The following is a 22168-nucleotide window of genomic DNA, read 5'->3' on the forward strand; positions in this document are numbered from 1 at the left end:
GAAACTAGGTTTAGGTGAATCTTATATTGAGTATAACCAAGTTAAAGTGGATATGGACTATTAGACTTTTATTTAAAATATATCATAAGGAAATTAGAGGATTATGGAAAAATCACTTTTCAGATTTATGGATAAGAGAATAGTTTATTACTAAAAGAGCTATAGATAGGATCACAGGATAGAAAATGATTTGATTTTATAAAATTATTGAGTTTTTGAACAAACTATATGAAAGCAGTTAAAATAAGAAGGTAAACAGAGTCATGGGGAAAAAATCTTTGCAACAGTTTTCTTTTCTGATAAAGGTCCCATATCCAGTTAAAACAAAAATAAAAATAAAACAATTATAGAAATGAAGGGAGTTATCAAAGAAGGCCATGTGTCATAGAAGCATCTCAGAATAGAAAATAAGTTTTACCCACTTACATGAAACTAAGGGCAGTCCCAGAAGAAGATGCCTGCTTTTTATTAAACTTCTCTTTCTACTGCCTTTCCTGCTACAAATACCATAATATAAGCTACTGTTTCATTATCCAAATGTTTTCAGCAACTTGAAAGGGTCCTGGGATTAAATATAAATTGAAATTAAGGTTAACCCCTAGATATTCTTGATGATTCAGAGTAATTATAGTTTTATTCACAATTTTTCACATAAAATAAACTCTCTAAATCTGTATAGGAGGAAACTGAAGAGTTTTAAATGCCAAAAATACATTTGAACTTCAATATTATAAAGAATTACTAGAGTACACTGAGTAAGAAAATATCATGGTTAGACTTTCTCTGCAATAAAATCTCTTTAGTAGCTCTGTGGAGTATGGATTGGAATGCAGAAAGATTTGAGACAGGGAAACTAACTAGAAGGCTACTACAGTAGTTTAAAAAAGAGAGAGAAAAAGATGATGTCCTGAACTATGGTGGTGTTTATATGTGGTGAAAATAGAACATATGCAAGAGATGTTGTAGAAATAGGAATAATAATATTTGGCATCTAATTTGATGCATGTGAAATGTGAGTGAGAGTGAGGAGTTGAGAATGATACTGAAGTTTCAAATCTCATTGATTGAAAGAATTATGGCATTCTCAACAGATTAACACATTTGGAAAGAGAACTTTGAAAAAAATATGGTTATGTTTTAAGTGTGATGAGGTTGAAATGCCTATGGAACATCTAGTTTGAAATATCTCATAGAGAGTTAGTAAAATGTCTCTGAAGCTCAGAAGAGTTACTGAGGTTGAATATATAGAATTAGGAATCATCTGCATCAATTCCATGGGAATTTATAGGATATCTTATAGTTAATGGATATGACATGGATAAAGATTGAGCAAAGTGGACTGAGAGGTAATGGTTATAAGGGTCAGGTAGGAGGCAAACCAAGAGAGTGAAAAAAACTTCAGAGCAAAAGATATCCAGGAGGAGAATGTGAACAACTAGTCAAATGAATGATCAGTGTCGAGGATGATAAGGATTGAGAAAAAGGCATTAGATTTAATAATTAAGAGATCTTTGCTCACTTTGAAAAAAACTTATTTCATTTGAATGATGAGGTCAGAAGTCAGAATGTAGTGGATCTAGAAGAGGGTGAGGAGAGAGGAAGGTCAGGGATTTTGGAGCAGAAAAGGAGAGATATACATGAGACAGCTACTGGGAATAGTAGGATCAAGAAATTGTTTTTAACGATGCATATTTGGTATGGCATATATTTGGCATGTAATGTAGCAGGGAAGGATAAAAAGAGAGAGATTTAAACTTAGAAAGCTAGGTTCATAGTAGGGCCAAGCTTTTGGAGAAAAAAAGAAAATGGAATAAAAAAATACAGCATAGGCATTGGCTTTGGCAAGAACAAGGGATGCATTTCAATAGCAACTGGAATAAAGGAGAAGAGAGTGAGGCATGTGAGGTGAGAGGAGGTGAATAGGGAACTTTTATACAGTCGTTTGATTTTTTTTTTATGAAGTATGAGGCAAATTCCTAAGGTTAAAGAGTATTAGAATAGTCATAGGAAATTTGAAGACAATAGAGAAGGTTTTGGGCAGCCATCATGGTGAGCTGGATAGAGATTCAGACATGGAGGATTATCTATTCCTCATTGCCTTGCTGGAATGAAGACTCAGTTGAGAGTAGATAAAATTCTGTTGTGGACGCAATCAGCATAGTTTCATGATCTACCCCAGCTTCATTCAGTAGTCTATGCATAGGGTCAAAAGAGGCTAATCTAATGGATCTAATGGTGAAAGTAATCCAATGCTGGAATTTGGTAAGGCATGATCAATGGTAGGAAAGGGGACAAGATTCAAATGTAAGGTGTAAGGTATAATTCAAATTGTTTGCCAAGAGTTAGTGATTGCAAAGAGAGAAGAATGTAGTCAGTGCAGGAGTCATGACCTGGGAAAGGATTGAGCAGTAGAGGGCCTGAAAGTAATAGTGAGAATGAAAAATGGCTGGTAGAGTGTCTGTAAAAGAAAAATTTTAAATGAGCATGCAACAGTGAGAGTGTTGTCAAAACTAAATAATGTGCTTTTGTAGTGGGGACTAATCAGCATACTTCTGTGATTTCTAACCGAAACTTTCATCAAAATGTTATCATGAATAGAGAATGTAGATGATGAGAAAAATCAAGAGTTGGAATCAAGAAAACATTCATGGTAACAGTAATAGAGAATGAAGATTTCAAGAATTGAAGACAGTATAAAATTGAACTGTTTAACTCAAAGGTGAGATTTGGAAGAAAGGAAAGTAAGTCCAGAATGCAGGCTGGTAACTTAGGAAAGCAAAAAGAAAGTTTCAGTGAGATGGAAAATGGGTTTAAGAGGGGTGAGAACTAGAAGGAAAAGAGGTTACAGCAAGAAAGAAATGTCAGGTTTATGATCTGTGTAGGTAGTATAAATGTGGATGAATACATCAAGGGTATGCCTTCAGGTGACTGAAATAGTGGGAAGATACAGGTTACAGGAACCGAGGAGGTTGATCAACTAAAGTGACAACAGCTTGTATAATCAAATCCTCAGTTAAATGGGCAGGGATGGAGGTGATGAAAAAGAGTATGAGCCAGGAACTAAACTCCTTGAGAAAGGAAGAAGAATGTCTTTACTAGTGAATAACAGTCACTAGGATCTGGATTGAATGATATATCTGTATGTTTTGAATGTAAACAAATTGGAGGTGGGAGAAAGAGGATCTATAAATGGCAAGAAAAGATAGGAAAGGAAGGAAGAGAAAGGAAGGAAAGGGAATAAGCATTTATTTATATAGTACCTACCATGTGCTAGGCACTATACTAAACTTTTACAAATATTTTATCCTTACAATGAGCCTAGGAAGTAGGTGCAATTAAACTACTTTTTTACAGTTGATGAAATGTAGGCAAATAGAAATTAAGAGACTTGCCCACAGTCAAAAAGCTTGTTAAGTGTCAGAGGTCAGATGTCAACTTGGGCCTTAACTCCAGACCCAGGGCTCTATCCACTGCAGCATCAGATGCCTACTTCTCTTACTGGTCCAGCATGTCATGGGGCAGGAGAGAAGATATTTTTAGTACTAGGGAAAGTGACCATGAATAGACTCCATTCAAAAAAAAGCCAGGTTTCTGTGATTGGAAGGGGAAGTAAAGGTCCAATATGAATGACATTTTGCTAAGAATAAAATGAGCACAGCAAAAGAAAAATTCAGAGTAAAATAAGAACCTGAAGAGGAGAGGGCAGACACAGGTGGATATGACTGAACAGAGAATGATGGATAAGGAGGCTAGCTTTGGTTTTTCTCCTAAATTCAGACTCAAAAAGATTTGTAATGCAGCCTTACAGTAATAGATCAGCACACCTTTCACTATAGTAATGAGACTAGATTGTTTTTCCTTCTACAAGAGAAGGAAGGAAGAACAGGGCAGTTAGGAAGATATTCCATACATCTAGCCTCCATTGTCCTGGTGTGCTGACTGGTGGGATAATGGTTTTTGAGATGATTGATGGATAGATAGAGTATTTAGTAAGCACTTAGTGGTCTGGGCACTGTACTAAGTTCTGGGAATACAAATACAAGCAAGTAAGATGGTTCTTACCCTCAAGGAGCTTATATTCTAATGATAGCATATAAAGAGGGACAGGAAATTGTTGAGACAAAAAAGCAAAAATCTTGCCTACTAGAGCTTGGTGGAAAGTCCAAGTTTCTGGTAGGTTGAGAGGGAAGATTTCACTTATTTATGTGATCTCCTTGAGGGCAAGGGTTGTGTTTTTGCTTTTCTTTGCCTTCCTAGTACTTAGCACACTGCCTGACACATAGTTATCAGCTTACTAAAAGGCATATTTATTAACTGGATAAATGTATATAAACTAAGAATAATTTCAAATTATCTGATGAAAAATAAGCATGATAAAGAAAGGATCCAACAGGAAATACTGAGTAGATGTGATGTTGACAAATTTGCTGTATTGACTTTATCATGTGGAGAAAGATTATAGACTAAAAACTACTATCATGCAAAGGACAGCATAGTATTCTTAATAATGGAGATTATAAAACAATTTTGGAAGATTCATAGCATCCATATAGATTTTGCTATAATTTATATTAAAAAGACAAAAAAAGAGCCCAAAGCAAACATGTTGTTGAAAATAAAGTTAATGAAATAAACGCAATAGTCTCTATTATTAAGAATACTATACTGTTCTTTGCATGGCGATTTAAATAAATTACTCCCCAAATGTATTTTTCCCACTAGAAAACCATTGTAAAACAATTAAAAGTTTTTGTTCTATCCAGTTTCTTCATCTTGGAAATTTACTATAGCATTCATGATACTGTAAAATATAATATATCCTAAGGAAAAGAAAAATTTACTTCTTAAAACATCAAAATATAACATAGGTATTGTTTAGTATTTGCATTTTAATAATATGGATTAGTATATTCTAATTGATTTGTTCTTTCTAATTAATTAAAGGTTCTTTATAATAACCTTTTCTACATTTCCAGGGCGAAACCAAAATCTTAAAGCTAAAGAATCTTCGACCTCAAGACTATGCTAATTACAGCTGTATTGCTTCAGTGAGGAGTGTATGTAATATTCCCGATAAGATGATATCATTTAAACTCTCCAATAAAACAGGTATGGAACTATTTCTGTGTATTATATGTTCATTATCAACTCAACTTATTAAACTTTTAAATTTTTCATCATTAATATTTTTATTTACTTTTTGCCAGATACTGTGACAATAAATTGGAGTGAGGGAGGAAAGAATAGGAGGGAAAAGAGAAAGAAAGAGAGAGAGACAGAGACGGGTGGAGAAGAGACAGAGACAGAAACAGAGAAAGAATAAGGGTTCTTGCTGTGACCTCTCTTCTTGTTTAGTATAATGTCTTGGTAAGTGAAAAGTTGATCAGTATCATCTGCATAACTCAGACACAGCTAGTCTAATGAGTTTTACAGAGTTTTTCTGTCTTAAACAGAAGTGAATTAAGAGAGAACACTTTATGAAGAACATTTTAAGGGTGAGTGTAAATTGAAAGAGTTTGTAAATTCTATGTTCAGGTATTAGGGAGCATTTTGTACAGCTATGGAGTAGAGAAGACTAACAGTCAATCAACAAGCTTGTGTTAAGAACACTATATATTGTGCTAATAACTAAACAATAAAGAATCAGTTTTATGTAGTGCTGATGTTTTAAGTTGGAGAAAAGGCATCAGAACCTTCAGTCTGAGTTTTAAGATCACCCATCCACATGAGTATTTCTCATGCAAAATGATCTGGAAAAGGAAATAGCAAATGGCTCCAGTATCTTTGCCAAGAAAGCACCAAATGGGGTCACAAAGAATTGGACACAAATGAAAAATAACTGAACATGATAAATATCTACTATCAAAAATAACTGACCTAGAAAACTGGATAATGAGATAAAATTGACTGCATGAAAAATATAACCAAACAGAAAATCTAGATACTTAATTTCAATAAAGAAAACAAATCAGAACTGTTAGAAGGCAATGTGAAAATAAAAACAATCCTCTAATCATTTCCTGTTCAAAAACCCAGATTAAGCATCTCCAGAAATATCTTAGCCAGGGTGGCCAGGTAGCACAGCGACTAAGAGCACCGGCTCCACTGTCGGGATGACTTGTGGATCGAATCCGGGCTCAGACACTTAGCACTCACCCAGAAACACCTGGCCGTGTAACCTTGAGCAAGTCACTTAACCCCAATTGCTTAGGGGCGGCCAGGTGGCTCAGCAAGTAAGAGCACCGGCTCCAGTATCGGGATAACCTGGGGTTCAAATCCAGGCTCAGATACTTAGCACCACACCCAGAAATAACTGGCCATGTAACCTTGAGCAAGTTACTTAACCCCGATTGCTTAAACAAAAAAGAAATATCTTAGCCAAAGTCCAGAGTTTTCATTGTGAAGAAAGAATATTGCAAGTATCTAGGAAGAAAGAGATGAAGTACTAAGGCAGTACAGTAAGGATCACTTAAGATTTAGCAGTAAATGCCATAGATATGTAAATCCTGTAACCTGATACATCAAAAGGCAAAAAAAAAAAAAGGATAAAAACTAAGAATAAAATATTTTTTTAAACTATATATTTGAGGAAGGGGAATTAACTCTTAATATAATAGAGAACTTTGGTTTGCTTTTAAGTTCTTTTACATATTTTTTGTTTTTTATATTATAAACATTTACAAAATTTTCCATTTCTCTTTTAAGCAATCGGGGTTAAGTAACTTGCTCAAGGTTACACAGCCTGTTATTTCTGGGTGTGGTGCTGAGTATCTGAGCCCAGGCTTCGATCTCCAGGTCATCCCGACACTGGAGCCGGTGCTTTTACTCTCTGAGCCACCTGGCCGCCCCTAAGCAGTTGGGGTTAAGCAACTTGCTCAAGGTGACGGCCAGGTGTTTCTGGCTGGGTGCTAAGTGTCTGAGCCTGGGATTCGATCTCCAAGTCATCCGGAGACTGGAGCCGTGCTCTTACTCACTGTGCTACCTGGCCGCCCCAAAATTTTCCATTTCTAAAGGAAGTTTTTAAAAAGTAAAATGAAACATAATCAATAATACAGTGATCTCATCCCAAAGTAATCCATATTCCATATCTGTAGCAATACTTCTCCCTATTTTTTTAATCAGCACAAAACATTTTTCCATCCCAGATATGCCTCACTAAAAAGTAAAGAAAAATAAATTTCATGTAATAAATGCACATAGTCAAGCAAAACAAATTTCTTCAATGGCTGTATTCAAAAATATATTTGTTTCCTTCTATACCATAGAATTTAGATAGATTTAGGAATCTATCACTGAAATTTAATAAATGATATTTCATCATTGGTCCCCTGGAATAATAAATGGTTAAGCATAATAAAGATTAATAATAATCACAACACCAATAATAATAGTATGTAATAATAGCATTTATATGGAAGTAGCTAGGAGGCTCAGTGGATAGGGTTCTGGGCCTAGAGTCTGGAAGACTTATCTTCCTGAGTTCAAATCCAGTCTCAGAGACTCTGCTAACTTCTGTTTGCCTTCATCCACTGGAGAAGGAAATGCCAAACCATCCAGAATTGTAATCAAGAAAACATCATGTCCAGTATTGTTGTGCTATATGGTTCATAGTGTTATGAAGAGTGAGTGGACATAACTGAACAACTGAACAACAACAAAAGATTTACATAGCACCCATCATGTCCTAGGTACTGGGCTAAGTCTTTTACAAACATTATTATCGTTTGATCCTCACAACAGTCCTTGAGATAGGTTCTATTCTCATCCTCATTTTATAGCTAAAGAAATTGATGCATAGCAAAAAAAATTTTGAGGACATATTTGAGCTCATATTTCTGACTACAGACAAAACTATCAATTTTGCCATCTAGATGGTTCTTACAATTTTCAAAATTATTTGTGTATATTACTTCCCCTGGTTCTGTTTGTTTCACTCTTCAGTTTACAATTGTCCTCAAAGTTGTTTGTTTTTATAATATTCATGTTATAATATAAATGGTTTTTTCTGGTTCTGCTTACTTTACTTTTCACTGAAATATAGATGTCAATATCTTTTAAGAATCATTGATTTCTTTTAAAAAATAGTTAAAAATTTTAGTTTTCAACATATATTTCCACAAGCTATTCAGTTCCAAATTTTCTGCCTATCTCTTCCCTCCACCCCATCCCAAGACAGTATGCATTCTGAATGCCTCTTCCACCAGTCTGCCCTCTTTTTTTATAACCAACCCATCTGTTCCCTTCCTCCTTACTTTCTTGTAGGTCAATATAAATTTCTATACCCCATTGCCTGTATTTCCCAGTTGCAGTTAAAAACAATTTTTAGTATTTGTTTTTAAAACTTTGAGCTCCAGATTCTCTCCCTTCTTCCCTCTCTGCCCACCCTCATTGAGAAGGCAAGCAATTCAGTATAGGTTACACATATATAGTTATGCAAAATACTTCCATAATAGTTATGTTATGAAAGACTAACTATATTTCCCTACATCTTATTCTGCCCCCTCCTACATTTTCTCCTTTGCTCCAGTCCCTTTTCAAAAGTGTTTGCTTCTGACTACCTCCTTCCCCAATCTATCCCACCTTCTATCATTTCTGCTCTTTTCTCGTGCTCTCTACTTTCCTGTAGGGTAAGAAACGCAGTGGAGTGTGTATGTTATTCCCTCCTTAAGCCAAATTTGATGAAAGCAAGGTTCACTCATTCTCTCTCACCTTCCCACTCTTCCCCTCCATTGTAAAAGCTTTTTCTTGCCTCTTTTACATGATACAGTTTACCCCATTCTATTTCTCCCTTTCTCCTTCTCCTAATATATTCCTCTCTAACACCTTAATTTTATTTTTGGATGTCATCCCTCCATATTCAACTCACCATGTGTGATCTCTTTCTCTCTCTCTCTCTCTCTCTCTCTCTCTCTCTCTCTCTCTCTCTCTCACACACACACACACACACACACATATATTATGTTTAATATATAATGTAGGCAATATATAATGTATACATAGGATATATGTATACATTATGTATAATATATATATATATTATTTCTCTTTCCTATTTACCTTTTCATGCTTCTCTTGATTCTTGTATTTGAAAGTCAAGTTTTCTATTCAATTTGAAAGTCATATTTTCATAAAGAATGCTTGAAAATCCTCTGTTTCATTGAATGTCCATTTTTGCCCAGAAGCATTATACTCAATTTTTCTGGCTAAGTGATTCTTGGTTTTAATCCTAGCTCCTTTGACCTCCAGAATATCATATTCCAAGCCTTCTGATCCCTTTATATAGAACCTGCTACTTCTTGGATTATCCTGATTGTATTTTCACAATACTTGAATCTTTTTTTTTCTGGCTGCTTGCAATCTTTTCTTCTTGACCTAGGAACTCTGGAATTGGGCTATAATATTCCTAGGAGTTTTTCTTTTGGCATCGCTTCAACAGGAGATTGGTGGATTCTTTGAATTTCTATTTTACAGTCTGGTTCTAGAATATTGGGGCAGTTTTCCTTGGTAATTTCTTGAAAGTTGATGTCTAGCCTCTTTTTTTTGATCATGGCTTTCAGGTAGTCAATAATTATTAAGTTCTCTCTCCTGGATCTGTTTTCCAGGTCAATGGTTTTTCCAGTGAGATATTTCACAATGTCTTCTATTTTTCCCTTTTTTGTTCTATTTTATAATTCTTTGATTTCTCATAAAGTTATTAACTTCCATTCACTCCATTCTATTTTTTCTTTTAAATTTATTTACTTCTATTTGCAACATTCAGTTCCACAAGTTTTTGAGTTCCAAATTTTCCTCCTCCCTCTCTTCTGCGCTCCCCTCCCCACATGGTGGCATGCAATGTTACATAGGTTCTACATGTACCTTCACTTTAAACATTAGTCAGATTGTAAAGAAGAATTATAACCAATGGAATAAACCACAAGAAAGAAGAAACAAAACAAAACAAAATGGAAAAAAGAGAGCGAACAAGTAGTTTGTTTCAATCTACATTCAGACTCCATAATTCTTTCTCTGCATGTGATTTTTTATCATGATTCTTTAGGAGTTTGTAATAGTAATGAAATTTGAAGATCCTTTTGTATTGCTAAGCCTAGAGATACTTAGCACCTAGTTTCAGATTAAGCCTTTGTTAAAGAAACAGAAGGTATGAATCCCTGTTGCCGATGTAATAGGAAGGGGCTGAACAGGGAGGAGCAATACTGTATATAAGTGTATCAGCAATGCCATATTCACAATGCCCATGGAGATTACAGATATGCTGCTATAATTATCCATCACAAAATACATCATGCTTGCCATATGGGGGAATAAACTAGAAAATTTATTAAGATACCAAAAGACTGAGTCCCAAAACCAGAAAGTGAAAGCCATCAGAGTAGTTATGACATTGGCACAGGTAGATATAGTAGAAAGCACCCACATTTTCAAGCCTTTAAAACAGAACAGGCTACCTCAGGCAAAGGTCCTCCTCTCCCCACTCACAGCAACCACCCAGCGTCCGGGAAGCGCGCTCCCAGCAGCTCCAGCCCCTGGTAGTCCTCAGCAGGAGTCCTTAGCAGAAATTCTGGCTAACTCAAAAAGGGCTTCGTGCTGCCGCTGCCTCTGCTGCTGCTGCTGCCGTCGCCACCACCGCCAGCCATCACAGGAACTCTGGTTTGGCTTCCACCTCCTCTTGCTCCGCCCCTTCCTGCTACGTCAGCAAGTCCAATGGGCCATGGAAGATCTTTAAATCCCATAACCCGTACAATAAGGAAAAACCTTAGCTGGGAAAGTCAGAATTTCCTGGGAACTTGGGGTGGCAGAGCATCTTCTGAGGGCCAGCCAAGCTGCTGAGGACTTCCTAGAGCCAGCTGGAGCTGCTGAGAACTTCCAAGGGTCAGTCAAGCTGCTGAAGACTTCCAAGGTCAAGCCAGAGCTTCCACAGGAGGCATGACTGTGATGTCAGTACTTTGTTTGTAGCTTTGATAAGCCTTGACTTTCCAGTAATAGTGACTGTGAAGGATTTAAGGTGGACTGGACACTGTGAGCTTCAGTGTGGAACAAGAACTGCACAGAGAGCTGGACAAGGAGCTCAGAGCTGTCTGCCTTTGAATCCAGGTGACAGGTTGGTTAATTCAAGTAGGAGATGGGACCATGGAAGGGAAACCATGAAAGCTGAAAGCCTGTCCTGAGTCAAGATGAAAAGGCCTCTCTGTGAATACTGAGTAGTAACTGACCCTGATGTGAGGTTTTGCTTTAGGACTCACTTTGGGAAGAGTTGTGTGATTTGGCCAGATGAGACTCTAGGCAGCTGTCAAGCCCCTCCCTCCCCCCATCCCCTGGCTTTGAAAACCCAGATGTTGGTGTTCCCTCTCTGGTAATTAACTAGGTATGGATGTAATGGTCAGACAGCTGGAAGCCCTGTCTGCTGAATTATGTTATTTTCTGTGGAGTAAAAACTGATGGAATAGTAATTTATTTGTGATTGTACTTTGTGATTGAATTAAGGACTCTGTGATTGACTAAATGAATGTACTATCCAGGGGTAGAGTACTTTGACTTTTGTATTTCGTGTCCCTTAAGGAGGCAAGCCTCCATAATGATGATTGTATGATTCAGTAAGGAAGCAAGCCTCCTTAAGAATGATTGAATGAAGGGGCGGCCAGGTGGCTCAGCGAGTAAGAACACTGGCTCCAGTGTTGGGATGACCTGGAGATTGAATCCCGGGCTCAGACACTCAGCACCACACCCAGAAATAACTGGCCGTGTAACCTTGAGCAAGTTACTTAATCCAGATTGCTTAAAAAAAAAGAATGATTGAATGATTGAGTTACTAAATGATTGTAGTTTGTTGAAAACTATTGTGACCACTTTGGTGAAAACTATGTGGCCATTTTAGTGATAAGTCATTGTGAATGCCGTATTTTGTTTTTCTGTTATAAGTTGTAACATTGTGAATTCGGTACCTTGATTTTCTGTGAATGTTTTGCTCTGATTTGTTATTGAATAAAAAGAGTAGTCACTGTACTATGTAATCAGAACCTTGAAAGCTGTTCACAGTAGCAGTCCTCTGGAAAGCTGCTTGTGTGTGACTTTACAGAGTTGTCCTATAACCTTGTGTTGCTGTGAAGAGCCCAGTCTCTCAATGGTAGTCATCATAAATACAATGTGTCTGTAATTGTGTACAAAGTTCTCTTGGTTCTGCTCTCCTCACTCAGCATCAGTTTATGTGTCTTGACAATTTATTATGAAGTCTGTTTGCTTCTCATTTCTTATAGCACAATAATATTCCATTTCATTCACATACCCCAACTTGTTCAGCCATTCCCTAATTGAAGGGCATTCCCTTGATTTCCAATTCTTTGCCACTACAAAACGAGTTGATGTTTTATTTAAAATTTTTGCATCTATATTCATGAGGGAAATTGGTCTATAATTTTCTGTCTCTGTTTTGGTTCTTCCCAATTTAGGTATCAGTACCATATTTGTATCTTAAAAAGAATTTAGTTAGGACTCCACCAATTTTCCCAAATAAGCTGTAAATTATTGGAATTAATTTTTCTTTAAACATTTGATAGAATTTGCTTTTAAATCCATTTGGCCCTGGAGAATATTTTCCTAGGGAGTTCATTAATGGCTTATTACATTTTTTTTCTGAGATGAGATTATTGAAGTATTTAACTTCCTCTTCTGTTAATCTGGGCGATTTATATTTTTGTAAATATTCATCCATTTCACTAAGATTGTCAAATTTTGGACAAATAACTGGGCAAAATGATTCTTAGTTATTGTTTTAATTTCCTCTTCATTGTAGATCAGTTCACCCTTTGTTTTTTTTGATACTGTAAATTGGTTTTCTTCTTCCTTTTTAAAAATCAAATTGACTAAAAGTTTATCAATGTAGTTTTTTTCCATAAAACCAGTTCTTAGTTTTATTTGTTAGCTCAATAGTTTTCTTAATGTCAATTTTATTAATCTCTCCTTTGGTTTTCAGTATTTCTAATTTGGTACTTAATTGTGGATTTTCAATTTGTTCTTTTTCTGGCTTTTTCAGTTGTATGCCCAATTCATTGATCTCCATTTTCTCTATTTTATTCATGTAAACATTCAGAGATATAAAACTTCTGCTAAGAACTGCTTTCACTGCATATCATAAGTTTTGGTATTTTGTCTCATTATTGTCATTCTCTTGAATGAAATTATTATTTCTATTTTTTTTTGACCTGCTCATTCTTTCAGATTAGATTATTTAGTTTCCAATTAGTTTTTAGCCCATCTTGCCATGGCCCTCTATTACATATAACATTTATTGCATCATGATCTGAAAAGGATACATTTAGCATTTCTGACTTTCTGTATTGGATTGTGAAGTTTTTATGCCCTAGTACATGGTCAGTTTTTATATATGTGCCATATACTGCTAGAGGAAGGTATACTCATTTTTATCCCCATTCAATTTTCTCCAGAGGTTTACCATGTCTCCCTTCTCTAAAATTCTATTCACCTCCTCAACTTCTCTCATCTTTATTTTAAATTTAGATTTATTAATTTCAGAGAGGTCGAGATTGAAGTCCCCCATTAGTATAGTTTTTCTATATCTTTTTTTCCCCTTAACTCCCTTAACTTCTCCTCTAAGTATTTGCATGCTATTCCATTTGGTGCATATTGTTTAGTAATTATATTGCTTCATTGTCAGTGATGCCTTTTAGCAGGATGTAGTTTCCTTCCTTATCTCTTAATTAGATCTATTTTAGCTTTTGCTTTGTTTGAGATTAAGATTGCTACCTCTGCTTTTTTTTTTAACATCAGCTGAAGCCTCATATATTCTACTTCAGCTTTTTACCTTTACCCTGTGTGTGTCTCCCTGTTTCAGATGGGTTGCTTGTAAACAATATTTTGTAGGATTATTGTTTCCATTTTGCTATCTGCCTTCGTCTTATGGGAAAGCTCATCACATTCTCATTCACAGTTATAATTACTATCTGTGTCTTTCTCTTCATCCTATTTATCCCCTGTTTATGCTTTTATTTCTCCCTCTTCCTTCCCTCTTCAAAAGAGTTTTGCTTTTGACCACTTCCTCCGTCAATATTCCCTCACTATCAGCCTGCCTCCCTTTTCCTACCCCTTTCTGTTACTACTTCTACTCTCTCTTCTAACCAATCCCCTTTTCTTTCCCTTTCCCCCCTCTACTGCCTTTAGGGCATGTTAGATTTCTGGACCTCAAAAAATTATGCTCTTCCTTCCTTGAAACAAGTCCAATGAGAGTAAGTCTCAAACAATACTCTTTTCCCTCCATTCTTTCCCTCTATTATAATAAGTTTTTGTGTCTCTTCATATTGGATTACTATACTTAATTGAGTATGTTATTCTGTCCTTGAACCCAATCCAATGAGAGTAAAGCTCATGCAATACTCATCTCCCTTCCTTCTTTCCCTCCATTATAATATGTTTTTTTTTGCCTCTTCATGATGCATAATTTACCCTTTTCTGGCTCCTCACTTCCTCTTCTCCTATTACATTCCCTTTGCAACCCTTTATTAAGTTTTTTTTTTAATTTTCACATGATTTAATTTATATCCACACCATCTATCTATGTATATCCATTTTAAATGTCATAATAATTCTACAGTTCTCAAGATTAATAGGTATCATCTTTCCATACAGGGATGCAAACAGTTTACTCTTATTGAATAACAAGGTGTGTGTGTGTGTGTGTGTGTTTATTTTTTCCTTGTTTACCTTTTTATGTCTCTCAATTCTTGTTTTTGAATATCAGATTTTCCATTGAGTTCTGGACTTTTAATCAGGAAGGTCTGAAAGTCCCTTATTTCATTGAATGTCCATCTCCTTGCCTGAAAGACTATGCTAATTTTAACTGGGTAGTTTATCTTTGGTTGCAGTCCAAGCTCCTTTACCTTACAATATATCACATTCCAATCCCTCTGATTTTAATGTAGAAGTTGTGGGCAGCTAGGGTTTACTCTGCCATGTTGTCTCCTGGAAGTTCAGGTAAGTAATTTTTAAAAATCCAGGCTGTGGGTCGATAGCCCCAGGTAGAACCTGGATTTGTTTCTTACCCAGTTCTCATAGATCTTTTGTCCTGTGGAGAGTGGTCTATGAATCACCCTAGCAGTGGGTAGATTTGCTTGCTGGGGCTCACTCTGGCTCCTCTGTGGTATGGTCCCTGGTCTGTGCTCCCAATTACAATTTTTAAGAAATAATTTTCTTCAGTGAATTTTTATACTTTATCTCCTATATATACAATTCATATTTCCTAAAGACTTCCTATAGTTACATGTTATGATTTGGCTCTTTTTCGTGGTTGTTTCCTCATTTCTTCTTCCTGTTTCTTGACCTCTAACTTTTTGTTCTAGCTAGCCCTGCTCCAAGTGTGTAGGGGTGTCTTACAACCTTAAAACCTTTATTGTTGCTATTTTCAGAGCTACTTCTAGGTTTCAATAGGTTTTCAAATATTTCAAGTTCATATGATCTAAGGAGAATTTTGGTCACTGTTGTCCTAGCCTGGGCTCGGTATTTTTTTCCCCTGAAAGGGACATTCTTCCACTGTAGCCACCATTACTGGCATTTATCTTAGCCCTATAATTGTGACCAGATCCCATGATCTCATATAGGTGTAGTTACTAGTGCTCCCCTATATCTTGGAATTGAGAACATTATTTGTATTTTCACATGAGTGACCACAAGCATTCCTCTCTGTCTTGGAATCTTGACAAGGGCCTCTGCTCCCCTGCAGCCTAAAGTGTTATTAATTCCTTTTGTCTCTTGGACTTGGAACTAGAGCTGCATATGTACAATACAGCAGGGTCCTTAACCCAGAGTCAGCACAGTGTCCTCTGCAATCTCCTTCTGACCAATTTTCTGGTTCGTTCACTGTCTGTGGGCTGAGAACTGCAGATGTTCTTGTTGTTGTTAATGCAGTCACCCTGAAAGCATATACTGTGTTGTCTGCACTGCAATCCCAGGGTCTCCCCTGCACTTTACTCTCAGGACAGTGTGACAGACCTTTCCTGCTGACCTAAGTTTTCTTGGACTGAAACATTACTTCTTTTTAAAGATAGTATTTTCTTTTTTTTCAAATTCCACTTAAGTATACTTTTCAGCCATCATTTAAAAAAAGTTTGAGTTCCAAATTTTCTCCCTCTCTTCACCCATCCCTAAGAAGTAATAATTGATCATCATTTCTTATATCACATTAGTATTCCATTATATTGATATGCCACAACTTGTTCAACCATTCCATGGCTGATAGACATTTCCTCAATGTCCTATTCTTTGCTATCACAAAAAGAACTGCTATAATTATGTTTGCACATGTATGTGCTTTTTCATTTTTAATGATATGTTAGGGATACAGACCTTGTAGTGGTATTGCTAGATCAAAGAACATGCACAGTTTGATTGCCCTTTGGGAATAGTTCCAAATTGCTTTCCATATTGTTTGGATCAGTTCACAACTCTACCAAAAGTTTCTTAGTGACTCAATTTTCCCATGTGTCATTTTACTTTTCTGTCATAATTAGTCAATCTTTTTGGTGTTAAGTAGTACTTCAGAGCATTTTTAAATTCATGTTTCTTTAACCAAAAGTGATTTAGATACTGTTCCAAACGTTTCATGATGAAAAATGCTATGCACATCCGGAGAAAGAACTCTGGACTGTGAATGCAGATCAGGGAATACAAAATTTCTCTCTATTTTTGTTTGTTCTTTCTCATGTCTTTTCCATTTTATTCTGATTCTTCTTTTACAACATGTCCAATGTGGAAATTTATGCAATATAATTATACATGTGTAACCTATATCATATTACAGGCCCTCTTGGGGAGAGAGGAGGAAAGAGAGGGGCAAAATTTGGAACTCAAAATCTTATAAAATGAATGTTGAAAATCAAAAGTAAATATATAATTAGTGATTTAGAGAACTTCTTCATATTACTTTAGATGTTTTGATTTCTTCACCTGAAAACTGCATGTTCATACCCTATGAAAATTTATCACTTGGGGAATGACTTGTATTTTTATAAATTTGACTCAGTTCTCTATATATTTGAGAAATGAGGCCTTTATCAGAGATGCTATAAAAATTGTTTCCCAGATTCTGCTTTCCTTCTATTCTTAGATGCATTGGTTTTCTTTGTGCAAATAATTCTTAATTTATTATTTAAAAAATTCTTCATTTTATATCCTGTATTGCTCTCTAATCTCTTGTTCGGTCAAAAATTCTTCCCTTCTCCATAGATCTGACAAATAAACTACTTCTTGCTCTCCTGCTTTTCCTATGGTATCATTCTTTACATCTAAATCATGTATCCATTTTGACCTTATCTTGGTATATGATGTGAGATATTAGTCTATATGTAGTTTGTGGCATACTGTTTTCTAGTTTTCCTGATCATTTTTGTCCCCATAACTTGGGTATTTGGGTTCATGAAACACTAGGTTACTCTGGTCATTTACTACTGTGTATTGTGTATCCAATCCACTCAATCACAAAATATAATGGATTCTCCATATATAGAAGACAGAAGCAAAACATTTATTCAAACACCAGAAAACCAAATCCTGCTACGAGAAAGTCAAATGCATCATAGTAGCAAAGAAGTTAATATACCATAACATGTAATACACATAACACCATAATACACATAACGCCTTTCCAGAAACCAACACTCACAAGCTTAGCTGACTCCCTTAGGTGGATCCTTTCCTCTCTCCAGCTCTAATTGCTCTGACTCCGAGCTTCCTGTGGCCTCTGCTCCCCCCTTCCACAAACTCCTCCCACAACAGACTTCATGTGATTACATTCAGCCTATTAGGGGGCAGGGAATATCTTCAAATCAAGGAAGATCTTCAAATTCCCTTAGGGTTATTTTTTTTTAAGCAATTGGGGTTAAGTAACTTGCTCAAGGTTACACGGCCAGTTATTTCTGGGTGTGGTGCTGAGTATCTGAGCCCGGATTTGATCCAGGTCATCCCGACACTGGAAACAGTGCTCTTACTCGCTGAGCCACCTGGCCGCCCCTAAGCAATTGGGGTTAAGTAACTTGCTCAAGGTTACACGGCCAGGTGTTTCTGGGTGGGTGCTAAGTGTCTGAGCCCGGGATTCAATCTCCAGGTGTTCTCAACACTGGAGCCGGTGCTCTTACTCGCTGTGCTACCTGGCCGCCCCTCCCTTAGGGTTATTAAGGGGCAGGGAAGATCTTCAAAATTCCCATTACCATTACTTACAGCTTCCAAGATCTTTCATGTCCTTTACATAGCAAAAATGCATTAACAACACATTTCATTACATAGGTTAATGGGAGTTTAGGGAGTAACTGGTGTGGTTACTGGTGTCATTAGAAATTCACAGCAATATAACAGGGATAACAGAAAATAAATGCATATAACAATGTCTTCGTGTGAGGGCTTGAGCATAAGCACCCCATCATTCACCCCTCAAATGAATAGAACTCAATATTTTGTAGTAAGGGGTGGAGGTTTCTTTTCTCTCAGTTACTTCTTGCTGAAATTGAATGTAGCACTGTCCCTGCCCCAAGAGGTCCCATTCAAGAGGTCAGTTCTTTAGCTGGCATCTGGAGCTCAGTCGATGCCAGGTCAAGGATAACACATCATAGTTGAGGACAAAGGGTGACATCCAGTTTAAATTTTCAGGCATCTGCAAGTGGAGGGTATTAAGCCTGCAGGAAACAAATCTCCCAAACAAGTTTAACAGACAAAAAGCCCAAAAGAAATAGATACAGGGTCAGTCATGATTCTGGATTCACTATCATAGCAATGGTTCAGAAAGATCTGTATGGAGTTCTCTATTCCATCTTCTCTGCCACCTAATATTCCATCTAACATCAAGCCCCTTTTTCTTGCTACATTTTGTGTAGTTCATTAGTTGGAATACCATCAGTTCTTCCAAAATCTACCCCTGCTTTCAATAGAGCAGCAAACAATTCTTTTTTCCTCAATCTACTCTGACTTTGAACTTGCTGGCTATTTACTCTTCTCTCTCAAGGAAATTTATCTTTTCCCCATTCTCCTAAGTTACTTATCTGTGAAATCTTATCCAGCACTTCCAAAAGAATGTGTCCTATTTCACCAATTAGTAGAGTCAGAATTAGGTGCTTTTAAGCAGTATTAGCAGTCTTCACTGTGATGTTTCTATGAGAAAATGCTAAGGTGATATTGGGCTTAACATCTCCATCTCCAACCATTATAGCTGTCTTTATTACCTCTTCCTTTAATTTTCTTTCTTTTTCTTTCTTTCTTTAGTTTGTTTTTTTTTTCTTTTTGGCAGGGCAGGAAGGAGGGCAGTGCAATTAGGGTTAAGTGACTTGCCCAAGGTCACATGGCTAGTAAGTGTTAAGTGTATGAGGCTGAATTTGAACTCAGGTCCTCCTGACTTTAGGAATGGTGCTCTATTCACTACTCCCTCCTTTAACTTTATTATACAGTCTCTAAGAGAGTACTAGGGTCTGTCTCTGTTAAGTCACATAGAATCAGTGGGATACATTTTATTGCATCCGTCAACAGCTAAAGCTAACAGATTGGTTGTATCATTACTTCTTATCATATGATAATCTCTAAAAGCTTTCTTTTAGACAAAAAGATTCTGACTAATACCTATAAATTTCAAGGAATTCACACTATCTACCCATACTCCTCCAGGCCTCCTCATCATTGATTCTCATGATCTAAGACAGTAACAATTCTCCCACCCTTTGAGTAAATCTACTTATTACATCAGTAACCTCCCACTGAGTGAAATCCTCAATGGTCTGCCTTAATTCTCTTTGGCCTCCCTGGTTCTCCTGCTTTGTTTTTAGTATGGGGTGAATTCCTGCCCATGTAAAAGACTCATAATTTATCATTGTATCATTCTCCACCCATGCACTCTCCTGGCAGCTGTTGCCTGGGCAAATAAGTTCAGCCTCTGCAAAAACTGCATGAACCTTCCTCCTGTTACTTTTCTGCTTCTTTTTCTGAGTCAGTCAACTTTTCTACCACCTGAGACCCTCTAACTTGCTCTTTTAAAGGGGAGCCTGAATGTTGTAACACATAATTTCTCATTCCAAACAGATAATTTCTTCTCTGTCTGAGTTTTTTCTTCCAACAGTTTGTCTCTACTTTTACATATAATTTGGAAACCTGTTAGTAAAACCCAGTCTCTTCTACACACCCCTTCTACCCTTCCAGTTCTGTCCTTGGTTTTATTGCTATTCCTTTGAAACATGTTTCTAAATCTCTAGAACCCTTCTGTACCCTCAGTTCCAAGTTTACACAGAGCCTTGTACTTTTGGCCTACTCCCTTGCTAGGGGGGAATAAGGTAAATCCTGCCATCCTGGGATATCCATTTCTTCTTCTAAATCCCTTCTGCCTCCAAGTAGGGGCCTGATATTTCATGATCCCATCCTTGTGGCCAAATGTAGCACCAACAGGATATTCACAACGCCAATGGTGACTGTAAATATGCCAGCATACTCCTCAATCACAAAATATAACAGGACTATTCCTATTGAAGACAGAAGCAAAACATTTATTCTGGCACCAGAAGACCAAATCCCAACACCAGGAGTGCAAATCCATCATAGTAGCAAAGAACTTATTACAGAATAGCACTACAGAGAGCTACACCATCCTTTAACCTTCCCACAAACCAATACTCAAAAGCCTGTCTGTGTGTGTGTCCTGTCCTCCCTCCAGCTTTAACCTATCTGACTCCCAGATTCCTATAGACTCTACTCCACCCTTCAGCAAATTCCTCCCACAAAAGGCTCCATGTGATTACATCCAACCTATTAGGTGGCAGGGGAAATCTTCAAATTCCCATTACCATTATGTGACATCAGTTCAGTATCAAGTAAGATTCTTGATCACTACAACCTCCATTTGCTAGCACCTGAGGTCCTAGCACACAAAATCAGTGACCAGGTCCCAGCCTCCCATCACAAGAAACTGGTATCCATGCCCCCTGCACTTGATCAAGAGGACTCAACTTTAAAAGCCAGGAATTAGGCAAATACCTTGTGCAAAAAGCAGAAATTGACAATGAATATAAATTCTTATTATGGGAACAGGGAAAGTCAAGGCACGAATTCATAAGAGGATAACATTGTCAATATTCCCACATCTGAAACCTCACAGGGGAATATGGACTGGTCTCATGCCCAAAAAGCCTACTTGAAAGAGCTCCAGAAGGGTTTTAAGAGTGGTAGAAGAAAATCTGGGGAAAAAATGAGAGGTATGCAAGATAGAGTAAATAGCTTGGAAAAGGAAGGACAAAAATTGACTTTATAAAACAAGCCCTTAAAAAATACAATTGATCAAATGGGAAAAAAGTACACTAAAGAAAACAAGTCTTTAAAAGTACAATTGACCAAATGGGAAAAAAAAAAGTACACAGAAGAAAACAACTCCTGAATTGGACAAATGGAAAAGGAGGCTCAAAAACTCACTGAAGAGATAGCTCCTTGTAAAGTACTATAGACCAAATAGAAAAGGAGGTATAAAATCTAATACAAGAAAACAATGTGTTAAAAATTAGAATTGGAGGGGAAGAATCAAGATGTCAGAGTAGAAACAGGACTTCCACTGGGCTCCCACTCTGACCTCCTCCAATTTATTTAAAAAATGACTCTAAACAGACTTTGGAGCTACAGAACCCACAAAACTCCACAGATAACCTAACCTCCCACTGAAGACAGTCTGACAGGCCAGACGGAAAGGGCCAGTGCAGCACTCTGGGAGACTAGCCCAGCCCCGCTCGTGGCCCAAGGTTTTAGCCTCAGGGTAGGCACAACCAGCCATTGGCTGGAGGTACTTCAGATCACCAGCACCTGTGCTAGTTTCCAGAATTATCAAGCCATAGATGCTAAGGAAAAAGTGAGAGGTCAGTGAAGGGTGGACTTTGGGACCTGGGAGTTCATGAGTGTGGTTTGGCCTTTGACCCCAGATGGAGAAGTGGCTGAGGCATGGCTGCCGTCCAGCCCCTGACACGTGGCTACTTCAGAGCTCCTGGGGGACCAAGCGACCAGTCTAATGGGATATTGCTCTTACCTTAACCTGCTTGGATCTGTATCACTGTCTGGGCTGGAGGTCCTGGGGTATGTGACCAGTGTGCCAGAGTGTATGGAGGCTTCAGAGAGGACACCCAACTAATAGCTGCAGCAGCTAAGAAAGCAC

At 37.2% G+C, this 22168-nt stretch overlaps 1 protein-coding gene across 1 annotated transcript in view; it reads left to right on the forward strand.

The window, feature by feature from the left end:
• The window catches only part of MDGA2 (MAM domain containing glycosylphosphatidylinositol anchor 2), a 990863-nt gene that overhangs the window by 320644 nt on the left and 648051 nt on the right, over nt 1-22168 (forward strand). Inside the window, exon 5 of the mRNA XM_069082199.1 lies at nt 4977-5109. Coding sequence (XP_068938300.1) covers nt 4977-5109 — 133 coding nt within the window. The remainder of the gene's footprint in view (nt 1-4976; nt 5110-22168) is intronic.

Source organism: Petaurus breviceps, unplaced genomic scaffold (genome assembly GCF_028583685.1).
Source record: "Petaurus breviceps papuanus isolate PSGF00001 unplaced genomic scaffold, PetGlider_PUasm1.0 164, whole genome shotgun sequence".
Taxonomy (NCBI): Eukaryota; Metazoa; Chordata; class Mammalia; order Diprotodontia; family Petauridae; genus Petaurus; species Petaurus breviceps.